Source organism: Ailuropoda melanoleuca, chromosome 12, assembly GCF_002007445.2.
Source record: "Ailuropoda melanoleuca isolate Jingjing chromosome 12, ASM200744v2, whole genome shotgun sequence".
Taxonomy (NCBI): domain Eukaryota; kingdom Metazoa; phylum Chordata; class Mammalia; order Carnivora; family Ursidae; genus Ailuropoda; species Ailuropoda melanoleuca.
In genome coordinates this window covers 18473826-18486445 of record NC_048229.1, presented here as the reverse complement: position 1 = coordinate 18486445, position 12620 = coordinate 18473826, and the positions used below count along the sequence as shown (strand labels likewise).

Below are 12620 nucleotides of genomic sequence, written 5' to 3'. Positions count from 1 at the left end.
AAGAGTTCTTTCTGATGTATGACAGTTGTCTCAGGCCATGTCCACAGACCTCAGGGAATGTCTGTTCATTTTTGCACTGTTTTTTTAAATTTAATTTTATTTAAATTCAGTTAATTAATATAGTGTATTATTAGTTTCAGAGGTAGAGTTCAGTGATTCATCAGTTGTATGTAAAACACAGTGTTCATTACATCATGTGCCCTTCTTAATGCCCATCACCCAATTATCCCATCCCCCCACCCACCTCCCCTCCAGTAACCCCCAGTTTGTTTCCTATTGTTAAAGAGTCTCTTAGTTTGTCTCCCTCTCTGATTCTGTCTTGTTTTATTTTTCCCTCCCTTCCTCTATGCTCCTCTGTTTTGTTTCTTAAATTCCACATATGAGTGAAATCATATGATGATTGTCTTTCTCTGATTGACTTATTTCACTTAGCATAATGCCCTCTGGTTCCATCTATATCACTGCAAATGGCAAGATTTCATTTTTTGATGGCTGTGTAATATTCCACTTGTATATATACCACATCTTTAGCCATTCATCTGTCGATAGACATCTGGGCTCTTTCCACAGTTTGACTATTGTGGACATTGCTGCTTTAAACATTGGGGTGCAGGTACCTCTTCAGATCACTACATTTGTATCTTTGGGGCAAATACCTAGTAGTGCAATTGCTGGCTCGTAGGGTAGCTCTATTTTTAACTTTTTGAGGAACCTCCATACAGTTTTCCAGAGTGGCTTTACCAGCTTGCATTCCCACCAGCAGCATAAGAGGGTTCTCCTTCCTCTGCATCCTTGCCAACGTCTGCTGTTTCCTGACTTGTTAATTTTAGCCTTTCTGACTAAGTGTGAGGTGGTCTCTTGTTGTGGTTTTGATTTGTATTTCTATGATGCAGAGTGATGTTGAGCATTTTTTTCGTGTGTCTTTTGGCCATTTTTATGTCGTCTTTGGAGAAATGCCTGTTCATGTCTTTTGCCCATTTCTTGATTGGATTATATGTTCTTTGGGTGTTGAGTTTTGGTAAGTTGTTTATAGATTTTGGATACTAAAATCAACTATTTCCTTTGCTGTGCAAAAACTTTTTATCTTGATGAAGTCCCAGTAGCTCATTTTTGCCTTTATTTCCTTTGCCTTTGGAGACATGTTTGGCCAGAAGATGCCACAGCCGTGGTCAAAGAGGTTGCTGCCTGTGTTCTCTTCTAGAGTTTTGATGGATTACTGGCTCACATTTAGGCCTTTCATCCATTTTGAGTTTATTTTTGGGTATGGTGTAAGAAAATGGTCCAGTTTCATTCTTCTACATGTGGCTGTCCAATTTTCCCAGCATTGTTTGTTGAAGAGACTGTCTTTTTTCCATTGGATATTCTTTCCTGCTTTGTCTAAGATGAGTTGATCATAGAGTTGAGGATCCATTTCTGGGTTCTGTATTCTGTTCCATTGATCTATGTGTCTGTTTTTGTGCCAGTACCATACTGTCTTGATGATTACAGCTTTGTAATACAGCTTGAAGTCTGGAATTGTGATGCCCCCAGCTTTGGTTTTCTTTTGCAGCTTTCCTTTGGCTGTTCAAGGTCTTTTCTGGTTCCATACAAATTTTAGGATTATTTGTTCCAGCTCTGTGAAAAATGATGGTATTTTGATAGGGATTGCATTGAATGTTTGAATTGAATATTGCTCTGGGAAGCATAGACAGTTTAACAATATTTGTTCTTCCAATCTATGAGCACGGAACATTTTTCCATTTTTTTGTGTCTTCCTCAGTTTCTTTTGTGAGTATTCTATAGTTTTCAGTCACTCTTCCACTGTTAAGTAAAAAAGTAACAAGTACTTTCAGGCCTTAGGGAAGTGTGGTTCTCAGATTGTCCAGAATCATGGCAGAGACCATTAATGCAGATTCTTGGGTACCACCCTCAGAAAATAACAGCTTGCGTTTTTGGAGACACTTTTCATCGATGATCTCATTTACTCTTGGCAAACACACTTTTAAGGAAGGCACCATCTTGCAGATGAGGAACTTGTGTGAGGTTACTCAGCTTAGTGACGAGGTCAGTATTCAAACCTGGTTTGTCTTGCTCAGGAACCTAAAACTCTAAACCCAAACTCTAAACTCTAAACCACAGCAGGCCCCCAAGGGGCCTGAGGAAGCTACATGTTAAGTTCATGTTGTGACTTGACTTGTCAGTTTCTGTGAAATATAAATATAGCTCCCATCCTATTGACCATACTTTGGAGAATGTCCTGAAAATGGTTGACATAATTTTGTTTTCTCCTTTGTGTTCTAAAAAAGAAGAGAAATTTATTTCATTAGTGATGACTTGATAATGAAAATGGGATTTACCGCAAAGGGAGGCCTGTGGACCTTTGCAGTTCCCATATCTAGTAAAGTCTGTTTTCTCCAGGATCATTATTTGTCCTTTTCATTATGTTTTCCAAGCAGATATAGATGGTATCCTTTTCTTTTGTCTTGCTTATTCTACTTTACAATTATTGTTTCAGACATCAAGTTTTATGACGTGATTTCTTCTTCTCCTTTAACTTTATACTGTGGAAAATTTTAAATATCTACAAAATTGAAAGTTGGAATAATGAACCTCCATGTACCTGTCACCCAGGTTCAGCAATTGCCAACTCAGACCAGTCTCACTTCTCTGCTTTTTATTATTCACATCATTTTATCTGTAAATATTACAGAACATATCTCTAAAAATAAGGGATTTAGAACAAAAGATTTCTAAGCAGCGCAGTATATTGATTTTCCTGTGTTTTATAAATGTCATCACTTACATAGCCCTTCTTGTGTACTTGCATCCTTATTTATTTTGTAGAGCTTCACAACTTTTCCACCAGGGGGCACTCGAAGGCAGGAGGAATTTAGATCTTCAAAAGGAGGGATGAATAGAGAGCCCATGAGCTTTTTGTCAGAGTAATGTAGCTCTCCCTACTCCTTTTTGAAAATCTTTTTGGTGCATCTAGATGCAAAGCAAAAAATGCGGCAGGCCTGGAANAAAATGCAGCAGGCCTGGAAGTCCTGGCTGATCTACGTGGTTTTTCGTAGAACCAAACTTCAGATGCAGACCACCGCCCTGGAGTTCAGGCAACGGAGTGTTTTGTGGTGAGTGTGCTCCTTTGCCCCACAGATCAGCCGCCGCCATCTTACCTCAGCCTTGTTTTACGAAGTATTAAAACCCACCTTAAAAACAGTGTTTCGAACATAATCGATGCTTAATAAATATTTATTGACAACTTGTTCAACTATACGATCAGGTTTTCACACAATCAGAAGTAACACTGATTGAGTACTTACTGTGTTCTAAACCCTGGGTTTTGTGCGTGTGATTTTTTTTTAACATAAAGTCTCATTTAATCGTCACCATAAACTAAACTAAGTACTGTTTTTGTAAAGATGAAGATACAGTCTCCGAAAGGTTGAGTATCTTGCCCAAGCTCAGAACAGTTGTATTGGCAAACTAAGGCTCACCTACTCACCTTTCTGAGGCCAGAGCCCATGCTCTTAACTGCCGTGCACAGCGTTTCGTCAGCGCTGTCCACACTTTGGAGAGACATGAGTTAGAGGACTTTGAAAGCCAGACTTGTGTAACAGTGAGCTGCTTTATAATGGGACTGACCCCGCTGTACATTATCTCTGGTAGTCCTTTGGTGTCCTGAATGGCAGCATATTAAAAGCTCAAAAGAGCTAGACCCTCTGTGTAGTATGGATAAGGGCAGAAGCTTTGCAGACGAGCTCAAATCCATGTTCCGATGTGCAGTGTTGGGTCGTTTCACCTCTTCACATTTCACTTTCCTCATGTGTGAGACAGGCACACCATTAAGTGTCTTTCAGGGTTGTCATGGAAGAGAAAATATCTGAAGTATTTAGCGCAGTATCCAGAACATCAGTATACCTAAAAATTCTTTTTTTTTTTAATAATATTTTTTTTATTATGTTAGTCACCGTATAGTATATCCCTAATTTTTGATGTAAAGTTCCATGATTCATTACTTGTGTATATCACCCAGTGCTTTATTTATTCAGTGTATATTTATTGGGAGCTTTAAATGTTTCTGGTACTATACTGGGTGCTGGGGCTGCGTTCAGGGAACTTGTAATTCCCTGAATGCTTAAAAAGATAAGCAGTAATGCAAGACTGTGTGAGATTTTGAAGTGAGTGGTGCAGCTAAGCCTGGCCCAGATTAGGAGGACAGAAAGATTTTGCTAGGTTAGAGTAACCAGGCAGAGTGTTTCCGTGAAAAAGAGGTTGCAGACTCTCATTTCCTCACTACTATTTTCCTACAGCTAATTAGAAAACAAGCAGAGAAGAGCCAAAGCAGGAAATCCAAAAGCCATGTTTTTTTGCAGATTATTCTGTAAAATCTCCTGGTTTGTTTTTTTTAATGTTGGCAGTAATTCATAAATATATATTTTAAACCTGTGTAGTTCCCAATAGAGCATGTCTATAGTTTCTAAGGCTAGAACCTTAGGAGCCATCAGTTTCCAACCTTTAACTGGCTATTCTAGAACGATTTCTCAATTGTTTTTTTCAGCAGTGGCTCCAACAGATATCAATCAAGATNGTTTTTTTTAATGTTGGCAGTAATTCATAAATATATATTTTAAACCTGTGTAGTTCCCAATAGAGCATGTCTGTAGTTTCTAAGGCTAGAACCTTAGGAGCCATCAGTTTCCAACCCTTAACTGGCTATTCTAGAACGATTTCTCAATTGTTTTTTTCAGCAGTGGCTCCAACAGATATCAATCAAGATCGCTGGCANTGGCTGGCACAGTGAGGGATAGGGACTTGAGCCGAGGTTGTGGGGCCCAACCCTCACTGCCCTTCTCCTTTCTGGGTGGCTTTTTTTGACTGGTTCCATCTTTGATTTGTTTTTGACAGGGTGTGGTGGAGCCAGTGGAGGCAGCAGCTGGGGCAGGTGCATGTGGGCCACGCCCTGCTTGAGTCAGCGGTGAAGCACAGGGTCCTGAGCCTCCAACGGCAGGTGAGTGCAGCTGAGTCTGGTTTGGTACCTTCTGTCCACATTTTCAGCCCCTACACCCACAGAGGTGGGGTTGGACTCCTAAGCAGAAGGCTGGCCGTCATGCGGCTGCCACTGCCCTGGGTCCTCCCTGCAGCAAAGGGGGCTGGGCAGGGGGCGGAGGGCAGAAGCAACAGGGAAGGCTGGCCTCAACGGAGAGAGGCTGCTATTAGGAATATGGTGAATGTGATCACCAATGGTTTTGCACAGTGCATCTGCTAATCCCGGTGCTGGGAAGGGATTTATGAATTAGTTATAAATATGATTAAAGAATCAGGAGTAGATTCTTTATTTCCTTGTTACTGTTTTCCTACAGCAAGTTGGAAAATAATGAGAGCAGAAAAGAAACTAAGACTGTAAAGAAAACCTGGCTTCTAAATATAATTTTGCTTGTATTAGAGGAAGCCACTAGCTTTTGGTCGGTAATAAAGGCCTCACTTCTGTACCAAGACGATGCTGTGGCGAAGCTTTTCTTATGACCTTTGATAGACTCTGAATTTCTGTCACTTTTTTTGTCTGCTGGGTATTTTGGGTTTGCCAAGTCAATTATAGAGAATATAATAGAGAATAGGAAAAAAAAAAGAAGTCTCTGTTACTATACATAGGAGTAAATCTCTTTTTAATCTGACAACATGTTGCATAGGCTATGCAAATGTATGTACTATGTGGAAATCACATGCGATTAGCATGTACAATCATCTAGGTTAGGGGTCCGCAAACTGGCCCGCAGGTCATATTTGGCCTGCTGTGCACTGTTATAAATAAAATTTTATTGGGATGCAGTTACACCTGTTCATTTATGTATTGTCCAAGGCAGCTTTCAGGCTACAAGGGCAGAGTTGGGTAGTTCCCACAGAGAGACCATGTGGTGTACAAAGCCTAGAAGAGTTATTATCTGACTTTTAAGAAAAAAAAGTTGCTGACCTCTGAACTCATGAGGTCTTCAGAGGCAATAGCAAGGAAATAAGATATTTCTTGACAGTGATAATAATAGTAACAGGAACAGCAGCAATGGCAAATAGCATTTGTGGTGGTCTAACTGACACTAGGTGCTGGACTAAGTGCTTTACATGCATTATCTCATTTCGTTTCCATCATTCTTCTTTTTTTTTTTTTAGGTTTATTTATTTATTTATTTATTTATTTATTTTAGTAATCTCTACACCCAATGTGGGGCTTAAACTCATGACCCTGAGATCAAGGGTTGCATGCTTTTCTGACTGAGCCAGCCAGGCGCCCCTCAACTCTTTCTTAAAGTCCCATATTCTTACTATGGAAACTAAGGAGGTTAAATAACTTGGACACGAGTCAGACATCTAGCAAAGGTCAGAACCAGGGTATAAACCCAAGCAGCCTGACAACTGGAGAACCATTCTTTTACCCATCCTGCTGCATTGTCCTTAATAGACTTGTAGTCTCAGGAAGGAGAAGAAACTGACAAATGTGAAAATGCCATCAACATGGAAACATAATGAGACTAATTTTCTGTTCCTGGGGCACTGCAACTGCGCGAGTGTTCTTTCTTTCAAAGAGCCGCTCTGAGGGCCTGTGAACTCATTCTGCTGGTGCTACTATTGCTCAGAACACTTTCAGAATTCCCTTTTGACTGTTGTCTTCAAAGCTTGCAACAGATTTGACTGAATATTGTTAGTGATAGCAGGTTTTCATGGTTAGCGGTTGGATTTAACATATAAAACAGCCAGGAGTCACTCAGTCAAATCCAGTGAAAAATGTGAGTTATCAAGATTATATTGATATGGACCAAAAGTTGTGTGAGACTCTAAGACCAGATTTTATTGTGTGGATTATGAGCAATAATGCCTTGTGTCTGATAAGTACCGTATGGTTTACTGAGAACTTACACTTCAGGCATTTCTTTTAACCCTCAAAACATCTCTGAACTAGAGAGGGCAGACATCATGAGGTATGGGAAATTTTTATAAACATATGTACTTCAAACATAGAAACACTAAATATAAAACATTTATAAAAGCAGATACCCAAGTACCCACCACCCAAGTTTAAAAGGTGTTAGCATACTCCACACCCGCCCAGACCTACCTTTCCTCCCTTCTGCCACTGTTCCTCCTCCGAGATGGCCCCTGCACGGACACAGGTTGTCATTCTCTCCTAGTCTTTTTACTTGTAGAAATGTGCGCATACATACCCACAAAGAAGAAATGGTTTTGTGTAGTTAGGAAATTCATGAATGATGTCAGACTGTACATTTCCTCTGCAGCTTCCTTTTTTTATGCAACAGTATATTTTTGAAGTTTATCCTTGTAGGTACGTAGAGATCTGTTACCTGTGTACACTATGCCGTTGTATGAATAGGCGTGGTTTCTGTTTCAATGGTAGTCAGTACTAATGCTAATGACGGACTGTTGATTACATTGTTGCAATTACAAACGGTACAGCAGATAGATCCTTGTGCAAGAGTCTGAGGGATTCTCCAGTCTGGTTCCTAGAAGTGACATTGTTGGGTCATCGGGTATTCATCTCTCCATCCTTATTAAGGATTGTCAGTGCTTCCCAGTGCCAGTTTATGTGCTGACGTTTCAGTTGCCATTTCTTCCAGCCCCCTCAGCACTTGCATTGCCAGATTTGGTCCTCCGCGCGATGCGTGTGAAGCGCTAACTCCATTGCCGGTTTAACTTGTATCTCACTGATTCCTAGTGAGGCCCAGCGTCTTTTCAGATGCTTGTTTGCATTTCGTTTCTGCTTTTGAGCTGGTTTACATCCCTCACTCTTTTTTCTGTTGGGTTATTTTGGCTTTTTCTTTTTCTAATACTGATTTGTGGACATAGTTGTAGATTGTGCTTACTCATTTTTTGAGTGTTACACACTTGACAGGTACTTTCTTCCAGTCCATCGCTTGTTTTTTTGCTTTGCTTATGGTGCCTTTTTTTTTCATACAAATGTTATTAATTCCAATCTAGCCTAGTTTATTCTTGTATCTTACAATTTGGCCTTTAATAATCTTGGGTTTAATTTTACAAATTGTGTGAAAAAGGTCTCAGTTTCTCATCTTCCATATGGATAATTAATTGTTGTAGCGCTGTTTGCTGATTCATCCATCCTTTACCTTTTTTATACTGATTATTAATCTACTTTCATTTAGAGCAGGGTCTCATTTCTTCATGGGTCTGTTCTGGGCTCTCCATTCCATTGGTCTGTATTTCTGTCTCTGAGCCAGTACCACACTGTTTTAATTGTGATTTAATGAAGCAGGTAAGAAAGAGCAGATTCTTCATAAGACCTTGCAGTTTTCTGCTTCCATTGCCTATTAGCTTTGTACCCCTGAGTGAGTTACTTACCCTCCCTAGACCTAGGTTTCATATCTGTAAGTAGATAATAATAGTACGTACCTCATAGGGTTGTTGAGGATTAAGTAATATGCTTAGAGCAATATTAATGTAATATCAAGGTAATGTGCTTAGAGCATTGCCTCGCATATGGAAAGCTCAGTAAATGCTAGCTGTTTATTACTATTCCTACTTTTATGATCTGTCTCTTAAGTCTTTTATTTATTTAAGCAATCTCCACACCCAACATGGGGCTCAAACTCACAACCCCAAGATCAAGAGTCCCATGCTTTTCTGACGGAGCCAGCCAGGCTCCCTTGTCTCTTAACTCTGTGTATGGAAAAGGATGATCTTTTTTATTCTTGTTCTTTTTAAAATCACCTTGGCTATTCTTTACTCTCTTTTTTTGGATCGACTTTCAAGTTCCACATCAAAGCCTACTAGGACTTTTATTATAATGCACTGACTTTTTATATTAGATTGGGGAAAGTTGTCATGTTTATGATACTGTGAGTCATCCCATCCATGAACTTGATATATCTTGTGATATGTTGATGAGCATGAGAGAGTGAGAGTAGGATGGATTAGGTCATGAGGTAATAAGGAGGAGACCTCAGGGCCTTGCAGGCTGCACCGATAAAGGCTTTATGTTCTTATTCCAGTGGAAGTGAGAAGCTGCTGGCTTTCACTGAGGGCGATATGATCACACCTACTTCTTAATGGGATCCCTCTGGTTCATTGTGTGCTGCCTTTGGGGAGTAGAGGGGGTGTATGTTTGTGTGGGTGCGTGTGTGTATGTGTGTGTGTGCACTTAATATTTTCAAGACGAACTAATGGAAAAATAAATCCAAAACTAACAAAAAGTGGTTACCCATAGTGAGATGGAGGGAACAGTGTGGGAACAAAATACTTTTGTGAATTTACTTTGTTACACGATTTTAACTTTGGAACCATATAAATATTTTATATAATTAAAAAAAACCACAAGTAAATCAAAAAGGAAAAAAAGCAATCCCCAGAATTTTAAAATTCATTGAAACAAACTTAAGTTCATAGCCATGATTATATAGAGAAAAGAATTACTTCAAGTAACTTTAAAATACAATATTTTGGCTATTCATCCGTAGTGGAATGCTTACTAAGGACACAACTGCTGGGAAGCGTGAAACCTGCGTTCAGTAGTCTTATTGTTAGTACAGGTTTAGAATTGTCATGTTGAAACCGTTATAGCTACCTTGTGAGATAAAGCAAGTAACTACGGCAGTGTCATCAGGAATCATGATTTTCAGTGTCAAAGAGAAGATTACAAATATAAAAGAAATGAAATAAAAGCTCTGTAATCTGAGATCAGAAATGTAAATATCAATAGGGACTTTAGGACTTTTTTAACCTTAAGAAATGTATTTCTCATTTTATTTATGGAAAAGTTAGAAGCATGAGCAGCAGGAGTATAGGGCATTTAGTATTCATAGTGCCTGAGCTGTGGGCTCTGTTATTTCCTGGCTGAAAGGAGCAGAGGCTTTTTGGAGAAATGACAGCAGGGTGTGCACATCATAGGCCTAGAATATAGTGCTGGAGAGTGAGAAGATTAACTAAGGTTAATGGGGTGGTGTCAGAAGGACTCGGGAGCCAAAGGACCTTCATAGACTAATGATAGAACAGTTGGGACATCAAGAAGAGTGACTGCAGTGAATTGAAAACACATCAACTATATAAAAATTTGTGCATATATAATGAGGGGAGGGGAAGGAACTCACTGGTCGTATACTTAGGTTGTTAGAGCAGTAACTCAGTTTGAAAATTAGTGACAGCAAAAATCAAGCATTTATCCTGCCTTTCCTGTATAAACTATATCTTTGCAAAACCCAAGGGTTAATGAGAGTAGACTTCTTTACAGATTTCTGGTTAGTAGCTACAGAAGGATTACTAGAAATAGAAAATTGCTGTTTTGCCACCCCTAATGAGAAAATGGATCTAAGCAGCAACCACAGAGTGGGAAGACAGTGGGGAAATAAAATGGAGGGATCGGGCTGCCATCATCTGAAGCCACGCACAGTCTTGACATTGTTCAAACTGGCGGCCAGCTGTGATGTGCCTCGTGATGCGAGGTAATGGGAGGTCCCCAGCACCACTTGAGAAGTGCTCTTGCCTAAAAATTTGAACATGATTCCAACCAAGCCTAACATGAATCTGTCTGTCAGTTCCCAGGTAATACAGGGGTCAGGGGAACAAGTCAAAGACACCTTGAGGAGACCATCAGCCAGACCTAAAGTGAGGGACATTTTATAGGATAAATGACCTAGTTTCTCCAAGTTTCTCCATTGGTGGCATGAAAGAGGGGAAAAAGGCAGGGAGGAAAACTGTCCTGTAAAAAGGAGAGACTTAAGTGACATAACCAAAACAGACCAGAAAGGATTGCTCTGGCTTTGTAGCAAACCACGCGAGAGTTCATCCACCCAGTGCCCAGCAAGCCAATAAAAACTGACACAGGCTTTTGCAGTGAAGAAAGGTAGACTATTTACCAGTGTGGCGCCGCCCAGGAGAACAGGGAGCTCACGCTCAAAAGTCCCAGACTCCCTCATGGCTTACAGGCGTGGGGGGGTTTAAAGGGTGAAATTCAGGGGAAGGGTCTCAGGGTCGTGGATCATGCCAACTGATTAGGGTTAGGTCAGCTAGAACGTTTCCCTTCTTGATCATCTTCTCCCTTCTGGCGTCTCCCTGCCTGGTTTCGGGGTGATTGTAGTGAGGTGGTGGTTGTGCTTCAGGGACCCGGTCATTCCACTTTCGGGGCCTAGAACTGTAAAGCATTCTTAGCAAACAGCATAAGCAGTGTCGTCTCTAGAGCACAAAGGCAAAAGTTCTGCATCCTGTGACTATCACTAAGCTGCAAGTTATTAGTATTTTTTGTACAAACCCAGCACATTGCGTTCGTTATCTCAGGCAGAACAGCATCCCGCAGACTTGGGAAAGGCAAGTTTGTGTTATTCCCGGAGGCATTTTTACAGGTTTTTAAACAGTAAGGGATACATGACTCTGGTCCCAGGCAGTTAGGAGCCATAGGTCTAAATTGTGGGGTCTTGGCAGGGGGGCTTGCATCCCTGGTTTCAGCTGTCGTGTTAGGAATAGACCATAGAAGATCAAAGACGAAAGCAGGGAGAACAGTCAAGAAGCTGTTACAAAATCCCAGGTGAGATTCTAGACAAGGATGATAGCAAGGTGGTGTTGGATTCTGGGTATATATTGGAGGTAGTGCTGACAAGACTTGCTAATAGATAGTTAAGACCTGACATTTCAGAGAAGGAATCGAAGGTGACTCGGGGTTTCTGGCCTATGTGACTGAACAGTGGAATGGCCATTTAGTAAAATGGGGAAGATGGAGGGAGAAGCAGGTTTGTTGGGAAACATAAGCTCCATTCTGAGCTCCATGTCTTCAGCCTGAAAGGCCTTTTGAATATTCCCCAAGGAACTGTGAAGGAAGCAGTTGGATATATGGGGAGTATGGAGGATGGGTCCAGACCCGAGATGTAAATTTGGGAGTCCCTGACTTGCAGTTGGTATTTACAGTCCTGAGAGTACGTGAAAGCACACAGGGAGTGAGTATAGCTAGCAGAGGGGACCCGGGACCCCGCCTGGGGGGTGTAAAGATGAGAGTGCAGGTAGCCTGGAGAATCTCCAGGCCTGACAGGCCACAGCAGATGCTTCTGGCAGGTCAGGGAAGGTGAGGAGTGGGATCTGACCTTTGGATTGAGCAACGTGGAGATCGTTGATGCGCTTGGGAAGAGCAGTTTCAGTAGACCTGATGGGGAGAGGGTTCATGAGAGCCTACCTGCGGGAAGAGAAGTTAGAACATAGACTGCGCTTTTGAGGAGTCTGGAAAGGAAAGAACTAGAGTGTTAGCTGGATGGCAAAGTGATTTAGTGGTGGCTTGCTCAAGAATCTGATTTATTCCTTTCAGAAAGTATTTTTATGACCGTAATCTTTTCCTGCCAACTTTTTATTTTTGAAAAATATCAAATGACAGAAAAGGTACATACTGTATTCACTGGTTTAACCCACTGCTAACATCTTGCCACATTTGGTTTCTCTAAGTATATCAATATATTTCTTACATTTTCTGAGTGGCTTTAAAGTTGCAGACATAAAAGTTTACTCTAAATACTTCAGCTTATGTCTCCTAAAAATAAGGATGTTCTCCTACATAATCACAATATCGTCCAAGACATTCAGTATTGATATGATAATATCTACAGTACGGTTCATATTCAAAGCATAGATTATGGCTGTTTTAG

The 12620-nt window shown here is 40.7% G+C and overlaps 1 protein-coding gene across 1 annotated transcript in view; it reads left to right on the top strand.

Moving 5' to 3' along the window:
- The window catches only part of SFI1 (SFI1 centrin binding protein), a 76599-nt gene that overhangs the window by 26068 nt on the left and 37911 nt on the right, over positions 1-12620 (top strand). The window contains 2 exon segments of the mRNA XM_034639663.1: positions 2972-3110; positions 4888-4990. Coding sequence (XP_034495554.1) covers positions 2972-3110; positions 4888-4990 — 242 coding nt within the window.